At 36.3% G+C, this 24,871-nt stretch overlaps 1 protein-coding gene across 2 annotated transcripts in view; it reads left to right on the top strand.

Annotated features, from left to right (window-relative positions):
• LOC149771355 (uncharacterized) overlaps positions 1–14,392 on the top strand; it is a 43,706-nt gene extending 29,314 nt beyond the window's left edge. Inside the window, exons 3-4 of one of the 2 annotated variants that reach the window (XM_089948565.1) lie at positions 9,180–9,326; positions 12,969–14,392. In XM_089948565.1, the coding sequence (XP_089804691.1) occupies positions 9,180–9,326; positions 12,969–13,156 (335 nt within the window). In that variant the 3' untranslated portion in view covers positions 13,157–14,392. Of the gene's footprint in view, positions 1–9,179; positions 9,327–12,965 lie in introns of both variants that reach the window. The other variant, XM_089948564.1, reaches the window with a different exon arrangement.
• The last annotated feature ends 10,479 nt before the right edge of the window (positions 14,393–24,871 follow it).

The raw sequence follows: 24,871 nt of genomic DNA, 5'->3' as shown, positions 1-24,871 counted from the left end.
GACCTAACTAGATATATTTCGGTTATCTTGAAGACACACACAGACGCACGCACGCATGCGCGTGCACGCACACATACACAAACATATACTTATATACACACATATCGCATTGGATCTGGATGTCTGACTTAACTCTTCCATGTACTCTTTTTAATGGCTTATGTGAATAGTTTGTGTGGTTTTCTCATCAGTTTATTTATTTAAATATATTTTAATTCTTGCTTCTGTAAATTCACAGTGATATGAAGATAAGCACTTTATTTGTATATATAGTACACTAACAACTTGCATTTCATATCAGGAAGTCTCGTGAAACTGGATAAATAAATCCCCCATCCAGCTTTCACGATCAAGCTACAAAATCATGATAATATTAATCACATACATGTTATGAATTAACGTTCATTTTAATTAATTATTTCAATTATTTTGCAAGAGACGTAGGTTAGTAACAGCGGTACAGCGCAGGATAATAGGAATGAATATGCAGTTTGGGTATTTTATTTGCATTTTTTCCCCCTTCATTTCTCATTTAACTTTGCTGGTCTTAGGGGGATACATAGGTGACTTTGCTCTGTTGTCCACTGTTCTTTGGGACTTTGCAAAGTCTATGCCTGACCACACATTGATGTTATCTTCTTATGTCTGCCTTGTTTTCTTTTCCCTCTCACTGTGCCATCTAGGATTGTCCTTGACAGGGCAGATGAGCCAGATTCGTGACCATATCGTCTGAGTTTGTGTTTCGTTACGGTGGTGAGCTAATCTTTATATAGCTTAACAGCACGATGGGTTCTAATATACACCTCCTCATTAGAGACATGGTCTAATGATGAGATTTTCAGAGTCCTTCAATAACACCTTGTTTCTAAGGCATCGATTCTTCCCTCTAGTTCTGTTGAGAAGGTCCAGGTCTTACATGCATACAGGAATATGAACAGTCCAAAGGAGCGGATAAGCTTGATTTGGACCCGTTCGCAATGTTGATATCCTACCAAATAGGATTCAGTCTATCCAGTGCAGTTCCTGTCTTCGTGAACATGGAAAGAACTTTAGGCTTTGAACCTTCATCAGAGACGATATCACCTATGTACCTGGAACTTGTTACTGCCACTAGATTCTGTCCATCCACTCTTATTTTCAGCCACTCGGTTTTTTTATCATTAGCTTGGTACTTTAAGCATTGATATACATCCAATACGTTAGTGATGCATGGCTGAGACGGTTCACTGAGGTTTTCAGTTCGTGTTTATCTTCTGATCTGCCATCAATATCAACAACATCTGCAAAGCTCAGGTTGATGATTGTTCTGACTGATACCGACATGGTCCTCCAATGCATCGGAATGATCCTTTCCAGGTAGATGCTGAAGCGAACGGTTACGAAAAGGCAGCTATGTATGACTCCGACTGTTATTGTGAACCAATTCTCTATTTTCCATTGACATGTTATCTATGATGCGAATTAGTGTTACGTTTATGTTGAATACCAGACTGCATACCAAACCATGTCGAAAGCCTTCTCGAAGTCTTCGAAGATTCCCACTGTGGACACACCTACTGTAAACGTGGTTGTTATTCCATTTACACTAAGTTCCACATTGGCTGCTGATGCTATGTCTCATGCCGAGTCGGTAATTACACTTACACGTTTTGTCATCGAACAAGTATTCGTTGGCGTTCTCATTTTTCGCACATAGCGTTGCATGGGTATCAATGATTTTGTCACGTCGATACTGCTGTGGATTGTCCATTATAACATCTATAAGAAATATATACAGTAGGAGTAGGATGCGGACACTAAACTTGCATCGGTTGGCATTAATATAAATGCATCTTCCTTTATTACGATTTTCTTTAAGTCTCCACGACTACCAAGTGGGGTGTCTCACGTACTTTTACTACTCCACCAGCAAAATATTTTTGAAGTTTGTGACAGCCGCCATTCGACGTTCAAGAGTAAATCTATATCGCTGTACAAAGAAAAGTGAAAAACACAATATTCTGCAGTGAACATAATGACCGGAGTTTTTAACTTCGCCTGCTTCGCTATACCAATTCCAGAAGCAACCTCGCAAGGTATTCGTGTGTCAAAGTCTGTCCAGAGTTTATTAATTGTCTCAACGGTATTTGCTATGCCATTGAGTATATCGTCAATTTATTTTACCCCAGAATCAAAATCACTGTGTAGGTTTATGTGCGTTGACGATTTTTTCTTCAACTCGGTTCAAATAATTATAGTTGAGATTTAAAGACAATTGTAGATTTTTAATCTTATCTTCTGTCTGTGACACGAAAATATGCCTGCACGACATGATATATCAGTTGCTCGTGATCAGTTATGGGGCAACTTGAGAGAGAGTTTGCATCCAACCGAAACTTGCAACGAGCAGAGCGAAACACGTGTCTGACCGAAGATCGGCAGCTATGTTTTCACTCGGCGTCAACGACTCTCATTCGTCCGCCAGACTCTCAAGCATCAGTGTTGTGCCCACCGACATCACTGCGATACATCTGTAGTCGTCAATGCCAGTGTCTGTCTTTTCAAACGGGGTTAAAAAATACATGTCTTCGACGGATTGTCTTTATAAATTTAGGTGTTACAACGAGGAATAATAAATTGAATACTACGTTGTGAAATCCTTCTGAGACACCAGGAGTCACTTTCCAACGCTCATTAAGCGATGATAAGCTCGTGCTACACGACTGTGATAAATATTCAACTGGATTTCTTCCGATGGTTCTTGATAACCATATATCCACAAGGAAATTTCTCTGACACATAGTCCACGAACACCATTGGGTTTATTTTTGGCGCTTTCAATCGTTCACCATTATAAAGCTCCACGAATATACATGTCGAGGTGCAGAAACCCCTTGTTGTTGTACGATTTGCCACGTAAATTGTCAAATCATTGTACTTTGAACTATTTCCGTCGTCATTGTCTGTCAGTTCAACATTGGTTGACAAGCACCATGCACTGAACATTTGATAAGTGAGATACTGTGCTCATTAACCAGAGGATTGGTTCTGCTAATCAACCTTCGAACAAAATCATTGAGTCCACTTCCATGTTACGCTGTACACTGAATTTATGACTCGAACCGTTGCATATTGTCACGGTTGTAACAGCCTTAGGTTGTCCCTGACAAGCTTTAGCTGACGTGTGTGTCTGTCCACGCACAGCCATCAAATGTCCATCTTGGTCGGTCAGCGTAAACGTTACAGTGGTGAATGAGCTGTTGTGACATCGCAAATACACACACTGTGTTGGAATGGCCGTGAGACGGTCATTCGGCGACACATTCGGGGAAAACATACATGATGTGTCTTTGGCGAGCAACACTGGTAGAGCTACCGTTCGCAATTGCGTTGCTGCTACCCAATGAACAACTTCCGTAAACGACTTCGCACGTGAGATTTACCTCGATCATCGATGTAATATTAATGATACTAGGGACAACATGATGTCAGTCTCGATCCTGAGAGTTATCTACAGCGAGTTGCCAATTCACATCTGCTGACCACCGGAGCACAGAATCAAAGACGTTCCTATATCAACGTGGTACCCCATAGTGGATATTTCCATGGCAGGTCTCATCTTTACTGTGTGCTCACTAACGACAGTTTTGATTTTAGAAACACACCCGGTAATAGTTTGTATTGGGCACTGCTGAAAATCAGCATTGATAGCTTACATCGTCAGGGAGACCTACGACGCACCAATCTGAGATAGCGTCGTTATTTCGCTGTTTTCCATTAAAAAAGACCCCACAAGCGTGTTGTTGGTGGGTAACACGCGAAAAGGACGCATCTAGTGTTTGGCCAACTTTAATACACGTGTAATAGGGCCTACGAGATTTCAAGTGCGTGACCAGATGGTGCCATAATCGCACTGGCAAATACCACATCGAACTGAGGCTGTTTGTCGATGCAGAAACCATCGTGCTGGTACTAGGAGTGGTCTTTAATCATGTCGCGACAGCACTCTCGAGGAGTTATCAATTATAATATAGTCAGTGTTCTAAACTGTGAACAAAGCTCGCCAAGGTCTGCCGAGTTTTAGTTGATGTGCGCCCATAGATTATCTCGTTGATAAGCGCCCAGTACACATACGGGTCTATGTCCTTACTCGTGTATAGTCACTGAAAGATTTTGGCGGCTTCATTGATGACGTCAACGGAATTGTTTGCAGCAAGACACGCCGATACTTCAAGTCCTAATCGGTCAAGGAGCTATTAGGCATCATCTGGCCACCAGCTTGGGAGAACTTAGGGAGGTTGCATGACCACAGTCTGTTTATGTTGACTTGCTTGGGCCGGGCTTCATCGTTGAACTTGGACTGGGTGCTCTTAGGCTCCTAGCTCGCTTGTAAATCTAATTCAGCCCTTATCGGCTTTCTTCTTCCTCCCAGCCTTTTCTAATGCCCGACACCACCAGGTTAACTCTCCATAAACAAGAATGTACCACCCGTTGACAGTCTTAGCTGATTTTCTTCTTGGTAATAAATGTTACTGCTGCCTATCACATTCTTGTCGGCCAAAACGTTGACCACAAGTGGCCTCTTCTACGTATGAAAGGAAGTTCTTAAATTTTTGAGAACACGATGTCGCATGAATATTTCTCAGTCAGTGAGCGTGTGAGTCCACCCCGTTGAACACTTATAACATGCTCGTCGGAGGTGAATTGTGTCTCATCTTCATGAAGCGTTTTGTCGGGTTTGATTGTTTCTCAAGAATTATGTTGTCAAACACAACTAAGTTGTTGATGTTGCCGTCTATGTCCTCGATGGCGGACGCATCGTTGTTGTCCGCGATGAAATTTACGCTGGCTTGTCCGTCAGTCACCGCCGTTGAAGCCTTGTTGAAATATCTCAGGACATGATAACACGGCTGGTCATCTGCGGTTGGTACTACCAGATATAACATATCGCACTTGAGCATTCTCATAACGAGGTTAAATAAAAACTGACACTAAGATGAGCCAGATGGTCCAATGATTATTGCACGTACACTATTTGGTAACTCCTAGATATGTTTGACCGGGTTGGATCTATTGTGGCGCTGAAGGCAACTATAAGGAATTCGCTCAATTTATTGATTGACATCCATAATTATAAAATGGCTATAACCTCATATTGTGTGTGGTGCAATGGACGCACAGACACGCCTGGACACGAGTGATATCCAACAGGATACGGCTGATAATTCACACAGCGGTGAGAAACCAGTCAACGAGATAGAGCGAACGTATTAAGTAACGTAGACAGGATTTATCTCAAATACATATAGCCTATTGCGCTCTTATTGGCACGTAAAGCAGGATAAGATAGCCTGCAATCAAAAAACATCTTGCGCGTTGGTTAATATCGAATGCAATGCGGGGTTCGTTTGAGGTGGGGCAGTAAACAATTGGTTGGCCAATTATGAATTCTCCAGGGTGGCTTAAATAATGGAATTAATCTATTACAGAACCAGTAGTTATTGGAATGGTGCCGCAACGATCATAAAATTAGCAAATGCAGCTCGCGTTGATGAAAAAATCTGCCACGGATTGGTTTGCACGACGTTATTATGGAAGATTCATTTATCGGCGTCCAAAACTTCCTCTGGGGTTGTTTGATGTCAGAGCACCCAGCAAAGTTCACTATGCTGATAACGAGTTTCTTTCACATGACGCCAAAATATAAATACGCATTGACCAACGTCGATGTACCAGTAGATACAAAAAGCTTCTCTGGTGACATCCAAAACAGCATCCGAAGCCTCAGATTCATTCACATGAATATACGCGAGTGGACCTATAATGTGGCCAAGTCTGCTGTAGGTTGATTAGGGTGGATAATTTCTAGGAGTTATAACCGCGTTGATATGCAAGAGTTAAACTTATCCTTGGTTATACTGGAGTTCATCGTGAGCAAGCCATGCTTGAACGGTTTAATCGTACTGAACAATCACGAGAATGGATAGCAAGATTTTCTGCGATGGTAGGCGCGTTTAAGAATGAATTAAGGGCGCGATCGCTATGAAACCTGCTGTGACAATAAAAAAATTTAGTAGTACCAGGATGTGGCGCTGCGAGCACTAGTCTAGAAGCAATATTGGTCGGCGCCAGAAATGCTATCGTGAGATATCTGTAGCACCTGGATAAATAAAAGGCAGAGCTGAGAGTGTTACTGATCTTATTTGGAGTTTGACCACGCATTAAATTGCACACGTGACCGGTCTCAGGAATGCACCGGCAATTTATTACCTTGAAAGCCAGCTCCCAAACAATGCCTGTCCCACGATGTCGATTGCACTCACCACACGCCAGCGCTACGTTATCACGATAATGACATTGTTGACTATATATAAACGATCGAATGTAAATTGTCTGAAGTCGTTGGCCGGGTATTCCCATAAAATGTCTACGTTGCATAGTTTGCAATGATAATGCAACCCACGTTGATTTTAATGCGCAGAAATCTACTTGTGGAATCAGCGCACTGTAAGATAATATTGTTTTCATTGACATCGTGGTGCGAATCGTTTGTGGAACCGAAGGTCCTTGCACATTAGAAACATTTATGTTGACAGAGGTCTCCTACGGCCCAACAAGAACAACCCTGCACAAATGTGACATATATCCTACTCTCGACAGAGCAATATGTGTCCATTGAATAATCATCGTGAAAGATCTTTACCCACTGGGGATTTTTTACAGTTAGTACTTGTGAGGAATGAACCGAAATTGCGTATCGATGAACCCAATGAGACTTGTCCTTGTTGATCACTTTGTCAACGGCATCGAGTGGTACAGTGGCAACAGAGTTGACTGTGTCTGGTATGGGGTATCCAATGGCCGGAACAGCAATGGAACTTAATTGTTTGGATATTTCTCCACATGAAATTTAGACAACTCCCGCTGAAGATTATCCCGGGCTTATTTTCGAGAACTTAAACGATGTCCACGCCATTGTGGACAGGCATGTTAGAAAGCTTTTAATGTTTCACCTGGTACTGAACACATTTTTTCCCATATTATAACCCAGTGTATGTATTTGTGGCCCATGCGTGTTCTGTTCCAGTCCCCCAACCTGAAGAAACAAACAGTGGCATGTCTGTGCTTCGAATTCTCTTGTAGCTCTATGGTAAGCCAGTTTACGAGTCGGAATCAGCACTATGCGGTCTTGAGAAGAGAATAACCTAATGGGCCTTGTTGTTTTACCAGAGCCACCGCCACCATTAAAAGAAACAAGTTTGTATCGTGCAATAGGATCATTTATAGTTGGGGCCGTTGTTGGCTGTACCATGTTGTCATGGAGTTATATTTTGGGGGCGCCGTGTACGTTGCAAAGAAATCTTGAGATCATATAGTTTCGCGCTTGATTCTCCAAGAGCCAATGGAACATGCTACTCTGGCATGGAGATCTTGCTGCAATTAGAATTTACAGACGTGGCAGTTCTGGTAAAATATTATCTATATAAAACGAGTTTGTGGCAACTCTTACAGCCGTTGTGGGATATATGTTTATCATTGACAAGAGATATGTTGCGGAGTATACAAGCATGGACAATCTAATACTGTGGAGATTCTCCATCGGCCTTCGAGTTTATCCATGTTGATAAATCTAGCTGACAAGTTTTGCTTGCAACCTGTGTTTATGAAACAAAGATACCGCTTCGAACTGTATGAGATGAGAAAATCAAGCTTGGCGCTGTCGATAACGAGTTTGTTACTATAAGTTTGCCATCCAGGGACCCGCCCTGGTCTTGCCCTGGTCTCGAACATGTGGCCTTTGCCCACGGCTATCCAGTGCAAGTAATTAAGACAGAGCCTCAAGCGTTATAACTCTTCGTGACATTTTTTTTTTTTTTTCGATATTAGGATGGCTCGGACAATGCTCGAAATAGACCACTGTACTATATTTTGCTGTGTCCCTGTTATTGGTTTCAATACTCATTCGTTTTAAAGCATTTTGTTGATTCACGTGGTAAACAGTAATGTTGCAGTTTGTTATCTTTATGCTCAGAATCATTTCAATGATTTCATTTATCGAACAAGAAGAAATTAGTGTGATTTTAAATGAATATATGCGATCTCCACGTGTCAGCTGGTGTATATTTCAGCACATATCTAAACTTTAGCAAATTACTATTAGAAGTTTAGTTCTCCACGAATTTCGAAACAATACATAAGTATTTGAATACTATTTTTTATTTGGATTCTTTAAGTAATGATAACTTTTCGAAAATTGGCACTGGTTGAAGTAATTCATCATAAGTTATAATATAGTTCCAGATTTTCTGACTGCAGTAATTTAGTCCTTATTGTGGTTAACCGGGATTCATTGCTGAATTCAATTTGCAAGTTGGATCCTTTGTTTCCCCAACCTTGAGTGTAGCATTGGCTGAGTACTGACGGAGCGCGACATGAACGCGGATCCATGATCCCCACTGCAGTAATAAAATTCATAAACACTACACATGTAAATATCCGCATTTGATTGTCGCAAATATGCTGAAACTGCATATCAGTTATAGCTATATCATAAATTGGCTTATCAGTGTTGGATTGGCTTTCCACTTCGCTTCAGTCACAATATCCTGTTACCGTTATCAAGCAATATGGTATGTAAGAGGTGGTATCGGTATAAAAATTATTTGCATGCACTATACTTCTTAGTTCTTGCGAACTTTATTATTGGGTCTTACGTAACAGTTGATGGATCCTATACACGTCGCTTTAGCATGAATGTCACATTACATCAAATGTTGACTACTGCACCATGGAAACCAGCCGGAAATATTAAATGATGCTTAGATTTTCGTGGTATCTGGATGGGAGTTTCTGGTCCAATACAAACGGATATCTAATATGCATAAACTCCGCAAAATAGATTGTGCCGTGTGGTCAGAATCGAATAATTTCTCTATTCATTTTAGTCATTCTTGTTGACATTAAGGTGAGAATTCATTCATTATCGTCAGACACATTATCTTTAGCCTCTGGACTTTTAATTTTTGTTGTTAACTCTTTGCATTTGTAAAGGTTATTGCAGCATAGAGGCATAAAAGGTCACAAACCTTTTATTTTCTAGTTTATACTAATTTAGTGAAGATTTCCAACAAATCTAGACACGTAACGATCTATCTATTTATTTATGCATACTGATTATATAAGGATACATTTTCTTGCAGCTTGGTTGAAGGCCACAATAGCGATGACGATCATTGGGTCCATATGTTTATTCATTGCCACTGTTTTTGTTCTCCTTCCTCTGCTTCCTCGAAACATTGGCAAAAAGGATTATTTTGTTGACGCAGGAGAGTTTTCAATAAATGGAGGTAAATTAAACAGTGATGTTAAATTAAAAGGTCTTAAACATTAAAAGAGCATGTAAAAAATGTTTTTGCAACTGACTTTCAAAGCAAAAACGAACAATATGTGAAACAGAGACAATATTTTTCCTATCTGTGTATCGTTGAGTTATTCAGAGTAGACACCAATTACGACCCGTTAATTTAATTGCATATTTGTATTGGCTTGTTTATGCTATCTAGCCACGTGGGATATGCCTGTCCTGCATATGTGCACCTGATAACCTGAAGAATATACATCATCATGCCTTGGACCAAACAGATGCCTGTTGAAATTTTAGCATATTTCCTCCTGTTATATCACTACAGTAGATGCGGACACATTATATTACTTAGAAATAGAGGAATCATATTGTATCTCAAGAGATGAAACATGTGCTTTTTTATTACACCAAGACACTAATTTAACTACATGGTTACAAGCAAATGTTTTTGTCATATTTGGATCATAAATAATTATATATTTACTAATAATACAGAATGTACCAAATAATAATGAAATATTTAGTATAAATGTCACGAAATCCACTTGCACGTGGAAATATTGCTGCTCAGTGGGAACAGATTTAACAAAATTTACAAAACAATGATCAATAATAAAAAAAAAAAAAACGTTTAACTGAACATTGCATAAAAATTGCACTTGCAGTCAAGACAAGAAAGTGCTGAATCAAAACTTGCATGACAGACACAAGGACATTGGTGTCAAGTAATTTTGGCATGCAAGCTTTTAATCACATATAGACCGTGCTAAATTTGTATATAAATGTTCGTGTGGTACAACAAAGTGGAAAAGAAATGGGTTGCTTTATGTCGGTTTTTGGAAAACCTTTGAAATAAACAAAGACCTGTAAATATTATGTTCGATGGAGGTGAAAACATTCTCAATAAAAATATAAACGATCTGTTTAGAAAGAACGAGCCAGCCAGACTGTACCTACTCTAGCATACAGTAAAAATCGGTATGTGGACAAAATAAAATCTACTACACAGAGATGAGAAAATATTTATCTGCAACTTGAACGTATTAATACAGCAATATATATCAAGATTTCTAAGTCGAAGTATTCACCCTTACGAAGCAGTTCCAGATCGATTTATTTGCAAACCATACAAATTATTTATTTGGAACCACAAAATCAATAATATATAAAACCTGCCAAATTATACAAAGGATTCATCTGTATAAATCCGATGATTACGCAACAGGGAAAAACAACAAGCTGATTTACTTCGAGAAGACTAGGACGTCTTCTCGAAGGAAATCCGCTTGTTGTTTTTTCCTGCATGATTTACAAGCGGCTCAATCTAAAATTGAAACGATTTTGTGTATGTGTTAAAGCAAAAGGATACGAATATGTTGCTGTATATTGTGGCAAAAAGAAACACATATGAAACGTTATTTCAATAGATTGAATCTGATAAATATTCGCTTATTTAAAATACATGGATAGTAATTGCGCTAATATAAGCAAGATAACATTGGCGTATCAACATTTTAAGGATATAAGCAAAATTAAAATCAAACAAAAAGTTAGTTATAGATACCGCTAGATTCTGCATTGAGTAAAGATCACTTTAGAAAATTGGCCACACGATATTGCAAAATATTATTCAGAATAGGGATAAGACTAGAATATGTGAGAAATTCTGCACATAATCTCACTGAAGATAAATTTAGCAATAACAAATACTTAATTAACTAAACTTAGGCAAACTAACTGAATAAACTTTAGTTGTTGGCAAGCTTCTATGTCCTATTCTTATTTAGAAGGTTCAGATATTAAAGCGATAGAAGAATAAAAATAAAATTGTGAACTATAAATACATCCTTTAGTTAATACATATTGATAATCTAATTGTAAACTATAAATATATCCTTTAGTTAATACGTATTCATAATCTAATTGTAAACTATAAATATATCCTTTAGTTATTACATATTGATACTCTAATTGTAAACTATAAATGCATCCTTTAGTTAATACATATTGATAATCTAATGAAGGAAATCCAATCATGAGATTAAAATAAAATACGAAACCAAAAGTTAAAGAAAGCAATAATGTCAACGTTAAGTATGACTATGTTAATTTATGGTAATAAGGAACGGTTATTATATTGGCAGAAGAAACCAAATGTTATACTTATATTTAACACATAAACAGAGACTTTATATATTAAATAAAATGTAATACAGAAAATATAACACTGGACAAAAACACATAAAGACGTACAAAAATTAGACGGCCTATTATAATGCTGAGTACTGAAACGCTTTAAAGGGAGATAACCAATTCCTTTTAATCATCATCCAATACCTCTTCCTATTAGGCAATGTAGCCACTTCCTTTAACCATCATCCAATACCTCTTCCTATTAGGCAATGTCAGTCACGTTACGAGGTCTAATTGCTTGCCTGAGAATCCTAGATTTAAACCTTGAACGATTATAAACGTTCGGCTTGAAATAGACATCCATGACTACAGATATCGTAAAACTCCACGATAAATCTCATTTAAAGAATTAATATCCAAACTTACATATTGTTTAGATTCATACATTTTCAATTTGCAATTCAGCTGTAGATTTGGTTAAGAAATTTACACATCAGGTGGTAAAATAGTAGCAACTTTTTATTATTTCTACAATTTAATTCATTTAGATCTTCGATCCTATACTGGAATGGTAAAGACTACATATATCATATCTAAAATAACACACCCACCCCTGCCATGATGACAGCTAATGTGTGTGATAGGGTTTTGGCGTTTAGTTGTCCTTGCTTCATATTCTAATCAAGTAAATTACTGCTAGATCCTTTCTTTTTCAGCAATATGTAAGCTGCATCGTAGCATGCTGTTTGTCCTAATGTGATGCTTCTGCATTTATTTTACATTTAAAATGTTTAGTAAATCCTAAATTTTGTTTTTAATTTTTCCAGATATTAAATTCACGTTCATTCAGTGCTGTTTAAAACGATTTACTTCTCCACGTCTCATGTTATGCGCTATGCGTTTTGTCCAATTTGTATATGTGTATTATGACGTGTCTGTATGGCTTGCTAATCAAGCTAGGCATGATACTACGCTTGTTTGATGTAATACCGGTGAAAACCTCATTAGAGCTTATGTTGAACCGTCGTTTTAAATCATGCCGCCGAGAGAGAGAGAGAGAGAGAGAGAGAGAGAGACCGAGAGAGAGAGAGAGAGAGGGAGAGGGAGGGAGAGAGAGGGAGAGGTTATTATTCATATATAGTTAAATAGATTAATAAATTGATAAATTAAAATATCGATTGAAACATCAATAAGCAGAATTACATATACACATATGTAGATAGAGATGCATTGGATATATATGTTGATGGACAGGGGAAAATTCGAGTTTACGATTTGCATAGTAAATTGAAAATAAATTCATGCATAATTTCGCAAAGAAAACTAAAACATAATTGGCATGCACATGTTAGACCTACCGCAAACGTCTCAATTAAATTCACGAACTTGAAATCGGAGAACTTTTCTTTGAAATATTCTAAAATGATCTGTAGTAAATACAATTGTATAAAAATTGTCTTTTAATATTTTATAATTGGCAATATTTCAGCAGCTTGCATGCTTATCGGCATCATTGTCTGGGCAGCAAAGTATACAGATGAACAAGCAGCAGCAGTGTGTGAGTATTCTGTCGGATTCTACCTAGCCATCATTTCAGGGATTTTGGCCTTCCTTGGTGGATGCATGCTAGAAAGTATCTCCAGGAGATCAAAGACAAGCGAGGAAGCAAATCCTGTCTAGAATTTAGTTTAGCAGATGCTTGTTGAAATGATTTACTTTGCCCTTCGTAGACCAACATTTTCATCGTTATCGTTAAAACAGCAAAATACGTGAAAACTGTATTTGTCGTAAAGGTCAGTAAGGTATATAGATAAACGAAACAATCTAACCATATCTTAGAACTTTATTACAGTTCATTCTGGATGTACGTAGAGTCAAATAAATGTCGAAGATCTGGAAAATGTTTCGCGTAAAACTTTTTTGTCAGTATTTGTAATAGTAATATTAAGATAAAAGTCTTCCCCAGAGGACGAATGTATTATTTCTTTCGAGGAAACATACGAAGCTACGAATACATTGCTTGATAAATACTTTGAATGTTAATCGCATATCTTTAAGATAATTGTCTTGAAGTCATTGAGTTAGCTCCTTATATTTAATGTAGCAAATAATTTTAAATATTTAGCTGCAACCTTACTGAACTGTTATTCAGATATTCCCAAAATATGTCGCCAACTTCAGGTTTTAATTTCGGCATACACTGGCCACACAATATTTTGAATTCCACTCATATTCCTGTTAACTGTATGCTTTATTGATTTATTAAAGTCCTAGATTACTTCTGCATGCAGATGAGAAGTGTAGCCATTGAATTGTTTACCTGTGTCTTTTGTCTTTTGTTTTACGTTTATTTTATGTTGCTTTATATTTACCTGTGCATGTTTAATTATCAACACGTATGTATGGCTTATGTTGGACAAACCTAATGTTTCTCTTTTTAGTTCTTGAATATAGCATCTTTCGTGTTTATGCTGTTGTTATTATGATTAGTTATTAATGTAAGTTTTGATTTAATTTCGATTTTTAAGGTAGCTTTAACAATTTTTCAGCCATATCGCTACGATATCTGCAGTGTGGCAGTTTATAGTAATGCACTGGGGCTTCATGCCGCAAACATGTAATATCATATCCCACCCAATCGCATTATCCTGACACCAGTCCGACTAGTCCTAACAATATCCTCTTGATGCTGAGTGTCTAGCGAGGCACCTCGAAGTACCATTTTTATAAGTCTTTGGTATGACTCGGCCGCGGTTGGAACCCACGACCGAGGCGGACGCTCTAACCACTAGGCCACCAGAGCGGTCGTATTAGTGTAAGTCTTTTAACCATGATGTGTATGCTTTGATATGTAATCAGGTATCCTAGTTATTGCAAAATACCAATGTTAAATAAAGTGTATCATATCTAATCTCAGTTGAAATTGAGGAAAATTTGAATTCCGTCATGAAAATCTTTTGTTTTCTATTTAGACTTTAAAACTATATGAAAACCTGCTTACAATAATTATTGTGGGATAATATCTTTCGGCACTCCAGCTTCCTTGCTTTCTTTTCTTTCGTCAAGCTTTGAAATTATGGTTGATGTTAAAATAATGTCCTTCAAATTCACCTGGGTGCAACACATTTCTTTTAGAGTTGCATTGTCTGTTTCCCATGATGGCTACATTTTTTCTAATCGATAGATAGAGGAAGTGTTCACACAAAGAAAATATCTGCGACATGCAAAGTCATCTAACAATTACCGATGCAACAATTTATTTTCCGCGTATCATCTACATACATTGGAAATTATGCAATTACACTATTTTATGACAAGGTGCGTGTAATCTATATGTAGCCTATATGTAGGAGAAATAATGCAATTACGCTGCTATTGTATGATGAGATGCGTGTAGCCTACATGTAGGAGAAATAACGTAATTACGCTGCTATTGTAAGACAAGGTGAGTGTAGCCTATATGTAGGAGAAATAATGTAATTACCCTGCTATTGAATGACAAGGTGAGTGTAGGCTATATGTAGGAGAAATAATGCAATTACGCTGCTATTGTATGACAAGGTGTGTGTAGCCTATATGTAGGAGAAATCATGCAATTACACTGCTATTGAATGACAAGGTGAGTGTAGCCTATATGTAGGATAAATAAGGCATACTATTGTATGATGGGATGCGTGTAATCTAGATGCAAAAGAAGCAATTAAACCATTAACAGTATAAGCAATGACGATGATAACAAAATCACCATCAACTGCAGCTGACTACCAAATGTACAAAAATAGCAATATCATCAGCTTTGATGGTTTTCAAGTTCCAGCCTTGTTTAAATACAATACCTACATCTCATGAAATCCAAACCCACTTGAAGTCTATTAAAAATAGCAAACAAACACATTAAGGAAGACAAAAGTAGAGCTGTAATTGAATATTGAATGTCTTTTAGATTTTGACCCTTATGACATCGCCTACATGCCAAGTCTTAAAAATATACCTATGGGAGGGAGTAATTATGTTTACCCTTCTCGACATGCCATAAAATTTGCCAAATAAATAACTGCCAAGTTTAAAATGTGAAATGGCACATTGCTGACGAGCGGACGTACAGACGTTCGATTTCGCAATATGCCCAATTCATTCTGAAAATGCGTGGGACAACAAAACATATAACAAGACAAACATCAGTAATGACAACAATATCATTTCATCGATTACCGCTACAACTACTAATGTTACTTCTAAAGCTATTACTGATGATAATGGTGATGCTGCTGCTAGCATAATTCTTATTACAACTACTAGTACTACAACTGCTGCTACTTATACTACTACTGCTACAATTTTGGCTAAAACTACAAATAATACTACTATTACTACTAGTAACCACTACTACTGCAAGTACAGCTGCTACTACTACTACTACTACTACTACTACTACTCTTTTGACCAAATATAGAATTACAAATAGCACTACTACTAGTCACCACTACTGTTATTGCCACCACCACTAAAACTGCTACTTGTGCTTCTGATATTTGATCTGGTGTTACTGTCACCACAGAAGATAACGGCAACTTTCTGAGATTTATATTGTTTAGCCAACCTTTTCTATTGCTAAACTCAAAATAGTAGACATAGCAGCAACTTTCTCGACGGCTGCTGCAACAGCAGCGTTTGGGGAAACAGTTTGTAAGGAATTAAGATAATGTTTTCCATTACCATCAAAGTAACGAACAAAAAATGTAAATGACATGTACATAACGAACTAGATAAATTTATACTAGGACATGCCCCTTCACCTGTCTTACATTGGTGGTTTATGTTACCGTCATACACAATTTGCATTAAATTGTTTGCTAAAATTATTATATATATTAATATGTCCTAAACCTTTGGATAAACTTTCATCATACTTTGCATTACTTTTTAAAATAATTAGACCATTTATTTTATCGCACACTCACTTGCACCGCTGACCTTAGTAATAAGGTCACTAACGGACACAATTTACATTGATATTTTATTTTTACTGTCATTTTTTTTTTATTTGCCCTATTTCTCATAAGCCACTTCTGGATTTTCTTCAAACTAGCGATGAATAATTGCAACACCAAGGCAATTCGTTCTTTATCGACAGTAAAACTAACATAATATGACATCCTCTGTGTGTGTGTGTGTGTGTGTGTGTGTGTGTGTGTGTGTATAGAAGCGGACTAAAAAACAACGAAATTATATTTTGACCTTGGAAACTTAATAAAGTGCATCAAACATTAAAGGAAACCTTAAGAAAAAAAAATCGTAAACTCTGGAAAAAAAATGATGAATGGCTCTACCGAAACCCACGAAGAAAACCTTGAAGAAAATGAAATTTTTAAGACAAGATAATCTTTCTTACAAACCATCTGCATCGAAAGTCTATACTTTGTTATGTTTATTAGCGTGAATCATAAATAATTTTTTTTCTCTTTCATCTATTGGCACTATTGCTAGTAAATTGTGGCACAGCATTCTTCCTTAATAACAATATCATTGATGTGCATCAGGGATACATACCAGCTGCTGGTTGGGATGGGCAAAGATCACTTTAAGCTCTTTTGCCTGGTGGCTTTAGTTAGTTGTTTTTTGTAACGTGAATATAGAGTTTTGCCGAAGGACACAACATGGTAATTGATCCAGCCTGGTCTGCAAATCAAGGCAGATATTCATGTATATAAGAACAGAGTTATATTACATAATTTGGAAGCTGTCTAAGATCACAAGAATCATATCGAATTTCCAAAAGTTTCCACGCCTGAAACCGCAATAATCATTAACGGTTTGATTCTTGTTTAGCACTTTCCACGAAGGGACAAGAAATCACAAGAATCCTCTCTAATTTACAAATTTCGGACATTTTCTTTAGCACGGAAATATAAGCAAAACCAATTACTAAAACATCCCACAGCTATTCGAGATTTCCAATGCATTCTTCTAACAGCGTTTTTTGAAATTGCAGTACCGGAACCAAGTAATAGATTCCAGTTTCACATGGAAATACTAGAAATTACAAGATACTGCTTTCAATGTTTTCAGGCGTAACGAAGAATATTGATCCCATCGACCCCCAGGTAGGTTTTCTACTGGAAGTCATCGTGACATAGATAAAAACAGAAACAACATACATTTGTTTCAGTTTTCAATGCGTCGTTGTAGTTTCAATAGTATAATATCGTCGCAATGGCAGCAATCTTGCATAGGAAACAGTAGCATGTAGCGTTTTGGGGCATATTTTCTATTTTAAAATTACTTAGCATGATATGGACAATAATAGTTAATGCAAAATATTTACCATTCAACCTATACAAAGCTTCCATCATACTGATAGAAAAAATTATGTTTTACACGTGTAACTGAACATTTTTTATCCTCAACACAGAGATATATAAAACATTTATATTTATGGTATAACGGTACCAATTGCGCAAGTCCAGGTGGGCGGAGCTTAAGGTGTATGGAACTTTGTATTCAGAATTAAAGAACAACACTAGCTGTGATTGGTGCATTATGTAAGAGTTGTACTTTCTGTTTAGCTTAAAAAAAATGTTGAGCCTCTTGGCAACATGTGAGTTTGTGTTAATTTCTATCTAGATCATATTTTGTATTTTTTATGATTTTTTAAAAATATGGTACACATGGTTGAAAATGTGCTTGTTGTGACTAGATAACTCTTACCCCTGTCTAGTTCCAGTAGAGTTATCTCTCTTAAATGCAGTGGAGTACCTGGTTATGTCATTGTCAAATTGACAATCTAGCTTTGTTCTATATGACAGTGTGTCACATGCATGCCCAAGTAGGACAAAAAGTATATTTATTTCACAAAACATTAGCATTGAGGTATATGGAAAAACAATTGGTACCGTGTGAAGATACATGTCTTCAGCTCTCTAACTTATTAAAGTGTGCATTTCAATTGTGTGAATTGGGACATAGAAATGATTAGGCCGATAAATCAGCCCCTCACCTGTAATAATATTGACTGACGGTTTAGGAGCTGGTATCGCCTATTCATTAAACATCTGATGCCACTTGTGTCATGGATGTATATGTTATACAATTACTGGTAATTCTCGCAGCTGATGAGCTACCGTCGGCTGAAGAGTTCGTTTGCGATATGTACATACTATTTCGGGATCAAATCCTATGTTTGGCCACATGCAAATCCACATGGAATAGTGCAACGGTGTTTCACGTTCTGCAGCAGAGGACGAGACCCAAACACCTAATACAAAGAAGTGTTCCTGTCTCAAATTACTAAACACGTATAACACAAAATATCCAGGAAATTATGTACGCTAAAAATAGAGGGTCCATTTTACGAAATAAGCCAGGTTATCATAAAGTCTCTTTAAAACTGTACTGAATACTGACGTCCGTTCCTAAATTGTTTACCACTAAAAGCAAGCTCCATGTGAATATGGTATAATTAGCCAACGGAACGTGCAAATCTTTTAATCGGTAACTGGTTACTTATTCCTTATTCAATAGACAATAAGGAATAAGCAATAAGTAACCAACTTGATGTTAATACTACCGCCATTCCACATCGACCAAGAATAATAGCCACAAACGAATGTATGTATGTTTGCATGTATATGAATAAAATGCCAATGACACGAGCTTATTTTAGATGGGGAAATGAGTTCAGTTTATATTCTTTAAAATGTGTGCGACTATTTTTGCATCAACCTCTGTAATGTACGAGAGTTTCCATAGTAAAATCTCTGCACTTAGACAATCAAACTGTAGAGTTAGGTGGATATGAATTTAGAGTAAGAATACCAAAATTAATGCTCTATATACGTATATGTCTGACCATCGAGGATGTAGTATTGTGTACACATACAGCCTGAGTACGACTACAAACATTAATGATGTATATACGCATACGTATAACCATCTATATTGTAGTATAGTGTGCGCATGTTACTACTTGACGACAGTATAATACACATATTATTCTAGTAAGTCTTTTCTTCAAGGACTGCGTTCTTAGATTATCGTATTATGTTTTACGTTTACCTGTTGTGTCGCTGAGGAGAAGAAAACCAGTACAAGTTTCGGACTCCCTTCGTCCCACTTCAAACATTTCTTTTATTAATACGCTCATATCAACACAGAAGATTACGTTACATATTTGACGGAAAAAAATGAGGAAACTCTATGACATTATTGCCAATATAAAACTACTATATTGTGTATTATTCTCGTGTAGACAAAATATTATGTTTGTGACTGTCTAAATGGCAAATGCAATTACTGATTTTATCTTCAAAGACGGATACGGGTATTCAATCTGTCTGGACGAGTTGACATCTCCAGGTCAGCTGCCGCGCTTACATTCCTTCTATCAAGTAGGGTCAACTAAAACAACTTCATGGAGGTACATTAAGAAAATATACGCATTATAGAGTCACATGTTAACACTATTTGTGCAGAGATCGGAGATATCAGGAATAAACTGAACACTGTGCTGGATGATATTGAAAAGATGGTGAAACTTGAGGGAAGTCGAATTTACAAGGAATGGTTATCAGGAAACAAGAACAAAATCATCAATGATAGTCTTTGTTAACTGCCATAAGAAATTCTAAGGCTTTTGTTTTTATAGAAACGGTTGACCCACATGGATATGATACACAAAGGTTTCTAGTGAATAGCAAGACCATGAAGCAAATACATTGTTACAGTGATCAGATTTTGAAAGAGTGGATAGCATCAGAATAAGATTTCAGTTGGATAGCAACATGAAAGCAGTACATTCTAAAAATTCTATAGGTTTGGTGAAAATATTATATGAAGAAGAGGCTAGAGGTTTGCAATTCACAGGTCTTACACATTTTTCGAAAAACGAACTGAGGAGTTCCCTAGGATTATTGATGTTCATTACCCAAGTCACAAAAATCGTGTTTCCGAAGCGTCGTCCAGTTACCCGACGAGTACAAAGTTCTGATATACTGCAATAACAATGCATGCTGTCTGTATGATTCCTCGCGTAACTTCATCACCAGCCACATATTGCCTTACAAGCCTGAGGGCATATGTCTGATAGGAGACAATGAAGTTGTTAAAGCAATGACTGGTATGAAAACTGTCCATTATAAACCACGCTAGTGTTGACACTTGGGCAGTAATAACCAGTTATAAATGTTTCGGTGTTGATGCATTCAACAGAGAGGAAATTATAAATTATTGTATCTGGCCCCTGTGAGAATATGTATAATAACAAATGTTACTGGAGTCTTAATACTTGGAATGGAAATGTCAAGCTTCACAATGAATTTGATTGTAAACTGACAGGTTATGATTTTGCTGCTCTAGAGATGTCCAAGTCACGTGTCTACATATATGTTTTTAGTGGACACTGCAGTGTATTTTTTTGGTCGGACAGATGGAAAACAGTACTTTGTCTACTTATCCATTGTCCTGAAGTATCCAAAGGGTTTATCAGTGAACAACGATGACAATATCTATGTTTTGGGACAAGAATCTAATAATATTCACAAACTGTCACTAGATGGCGTTAAATTCCAGATCATTGCCTAAGTGCTCCTAGAAATCCGATAGGAATTTTCTTCAATTATAGCAGGGATCATGTTCTTATCATTCTTGGAAGTCGTATGAAAAGAATTTCATTATTTATTGCACAAATAATACATCTCCTGAACGACACAGAAGACGGTGGGAAATACATTTATGAAATGGAACCTTCAAACAAAATATTCACCTAATTTGAAATGTCTTAGTTATATTAGTCATTATTCAATATAGTGTGTCCCTCGAATGATGTAATAATCAAACTATAACACGTTAACTTGAGCATTCTTACTTTTATTCCCCCAGAACAACTTTTGAATCAAAATAAGTTTGAGAAAAATGTTCAAAACGCTACAATAGTAAATGTTCTTACTTATCAAATATAAGTCACCTTGGTGAATTTGGTAATGGATGAACTAACCTAAGGAAACAAATACGAATATATGCATTCATGAGTATGTTCCTATCATTATTACAACACCATGTTGTAAGCCCCAGGCGAAATATATCTTTCATGCAGGTATTTAAGTCAATTGTACCAAGATACCAAACGTTTGCACATAAGCAGGTATGTATTTTATTAGCCGAATGACCATTAACTCTTAGACCCGCAAATTATCATTTTTTTTTATCGCTCTCGATTCCGAAAGATATCACTGACGATGAAAACATACCAACTTGTGTTTCAAAACATCATTTGTCTTTAAGAATAGAATCGGTTAAAAATCAATGTGTATATTAATTAGCAATTTACTGCCACTAAAAGAAGCAATTTAATTTTTTTAAATATTTAACACATCACCAAAAATGTACAGTTCCATAGATTCACGTTAAAAATTTTGAATTAACTCCCAAAATATGCAGTTGTAAAGTTTAGTTTACTCGTCCGTAAAATCAGTGACCACTGAGGTCTGAATGGAAGAACATTATTTTGATGAAGCCTGTTTATGTGCTAACACGTGCTTGTAATTGAAGCTGTTTCAAACTGGTATTGAAATGGTATCAAGTACCATTTTCTAATGACGTTTTAGAAAACAATTTGTGAAAAATTAAAGTGTCATTTGGTCAAGTATGTTTACCTTATAATAATTTCAATACTGTAAAATAACGCATGGACTAGCTCACGCACGCACGAACACACATATGTATGTATGTATGTATGTATGTATGTATGTATGTATGTATGTATGTATGTATGTATGTGTGTGTATATGTATGTATGCATGCGTGTGTATGTATATGTATGTATGTATGTATGTATGTATGTATGTATGTATGTATGTATGCGTGTGCATGTGTATGTATGTATGTGAATGTATGTATGTATGTATGTATATATGTATGTATGTATGTATGCGTGTGTATGTGTATGTATGTATGTGAATGCATGTATGTATGCATGTATGTATGTATGTATGTATGTGTGTATGTATGTATGTATGCTATTCATCTTAGATATGTGTGAATGAGTGTAGGAGGATACCTGAATATGAGAGTTTTTTGTTTGCTTTTGGGGTTTTGTTTTAGGGGTTGACTTTTTATATTAGTTTTAACATAACCAATTTTCAAAAATTGAGGACCACATAGCAAGTGGGTCAGTCATCACCAAACTTGTTATGCTCGTTAAAGAAAGCTGTTTATTATTATTATTATTACCCTTTAAACATGTAGTTATCAAGTTGAAGAGACAGAGCTATAATATTAGTTGTCAGTATGGTTTGAAATGATGACCACTATGAAATCATATATGCATGTACTCTTATGTAAAATCATTAAATCCCTTGCAGAGTGCCATGATGGCATATACGGTGATAAACGAACAATGCATGGTTCATTAAAAGTTGTGAAGGAAAAAACAATGCATTTTTAAGTAAAAGCTAAATAATATATAAGAGAGAGGCACTTGATCACGAATGGCTATGAAAATGGTAATAAGGCCAGATTATAAATTGGTCTTACAAAATATCAAATATGACTGTCATTTAAAACACATTGGAATTTCGTTTGGAGGCAAGGATATTCAAAAAAAAATTTCTTTTCGAAATTGCTGACAGGGTCGGCAAATCTTCAAGCATGTCATTTATATAGAGACATTTGAGTGAAGTTTAAATAGCTCTTTACACCAATATTTCATACAAGTGATAGTATTTTTTATTTCTCTGATGAGTAATTGAAACGCAAGTTAAAAATATATATTTAATGAAATAGTCAGTTAAGTATCTAAAATATATAAGGCTTTGAATGAATTAAAACTTGGTCCGAGTTTTGGTCTAGAACTTTGTAAAAAATTAATTGATAATGTGTGGTAAAGATTTCTTATCAAACTATTGATCAGCTTCTTTAAAAACATTTTCAAGACAAATAGTATGATAGATAACCTCGTGACAATTTAAAGGGAATGACAAACAAACATACAGATAGATTAATAGCTACATAGGCAGACAACCAAGCAAAAGTTTCTTTATAAATAAAAATAACAGCATAGATTATGCTTAATCAACAGTTTTGACAATAATGTGTAAACTCAGAAAATGTAGGTGAGAAGTCAGTAAACTGAATATTTCCTTTGTGTTATTAGTGATTCTTAGCTAATATAATGATATGAATTTTTACACCTCATTCATTTACACATTATGTTGATCCAATTTTTTTGCACTAGCCAGTATATTTACATAGTGAACATTTTTTTAGTAATATTCGCCATGCGTAAGGACATTTGGGTAAAATTTACTTATTATTTATGTGCGAACTTACTTAAACATTCAATTTCGATTTTGTTAAATAATTTTCTTTTTAATCTAACGTAAACTGACATTATAATGGGTTCCATCAAAGCCCAGACACTTCATATGCACTATAGATCACATCCATGGTAATTGCCTCATAAGTCTGACATAACCCTTTCAAGTCTATCAGTATCCGTAAAACTCTATTTCAATGTCTTTTGACATATTGGACTGTCATATAGACATAATATACAAATTAAGCAATATTAAGCAATTTTTTTGTTTGTTTTTGGATTTCGTTAATGCCGTCAGCCTTGAAATTGAGATCTAGATTTTGAATTCCAGCCAAAAAAATCAGTGGGACCATTTATGTTCTGATACTTACCACAAAAGAATATAGTAGCTAGAAAAAAGTAGCTGCTATCATACTGTGCTGTTAGAACTCGTACGGACTCCGCATTGCTCGGTAACGATGTCCCCTTTTCTCTGGCAATTCTACTTGGACCACTATGTCTACCATCCTGATTTAACATCTGTATTTCCACATTTTATATTTTAAAAAAATTGTTAACCCATTTTTAAAAGAACTAGTCTTTTTCGACAACAGCGACGACGTCACCGACTGCTCTTACCTATGTTGATGCACCTACAAAGGTAATCTCTCTCCTTAGACCAAAGTACGAGATAGAACAGGTGCGTTGAGGGGGGGGGGGACTGAATGGATTTTATCTAAACAACATGTTCTACTTCTTTTTATGATAATGACTTGTGATACTTTACATTTTCTAAATTCGAAATGTCGGCAAGAAAGTTATATAACTTTAGTTTTTTTGACACTTGCACAGATTCTCCACTATACAAAAGTCGCGAGAAATAAATCTATCCAATTTTTGCCAATTTCTAAAACACGCACACTTGCAGATTGACCAGAAATCTGTACCTTTCTGGATATCCACACAGAGCAGTCCCAGAAAATATGGCTGGTTAAGAACTTTAGGAATATCCCCTCATTTTTCATAAATATCAAAGCTTTTATATGTATTTTCCATATTCCGCCCTTTATTTGTGATTATGTATGTTCCCTAAAAACAGAAACGAT

The sequence above is a fragment of the Sinohyriopsis cumingii genome, unplaced genomic scaffold, assembly GCF_028554795.1.
Source record: "Sinohyriopsis cumingii isolate HCF-2022 unplaced genomic scaffold, ASM2855479v2 utg001938l, whole genome shotgun sequence".
Classification (NCBI taxonomy): domain Eukaryota; kingdom Metazoa; phylum Mollusca; class Bivalvia; order Unionida; family Unionidae; genus Sinohyriopsis; species Sinohyriopsis cumingii.
Note: the sequence above shows the minus strand (reverse complement) of the source record. Positions and strands in the feature narration are given on the sequence as shown.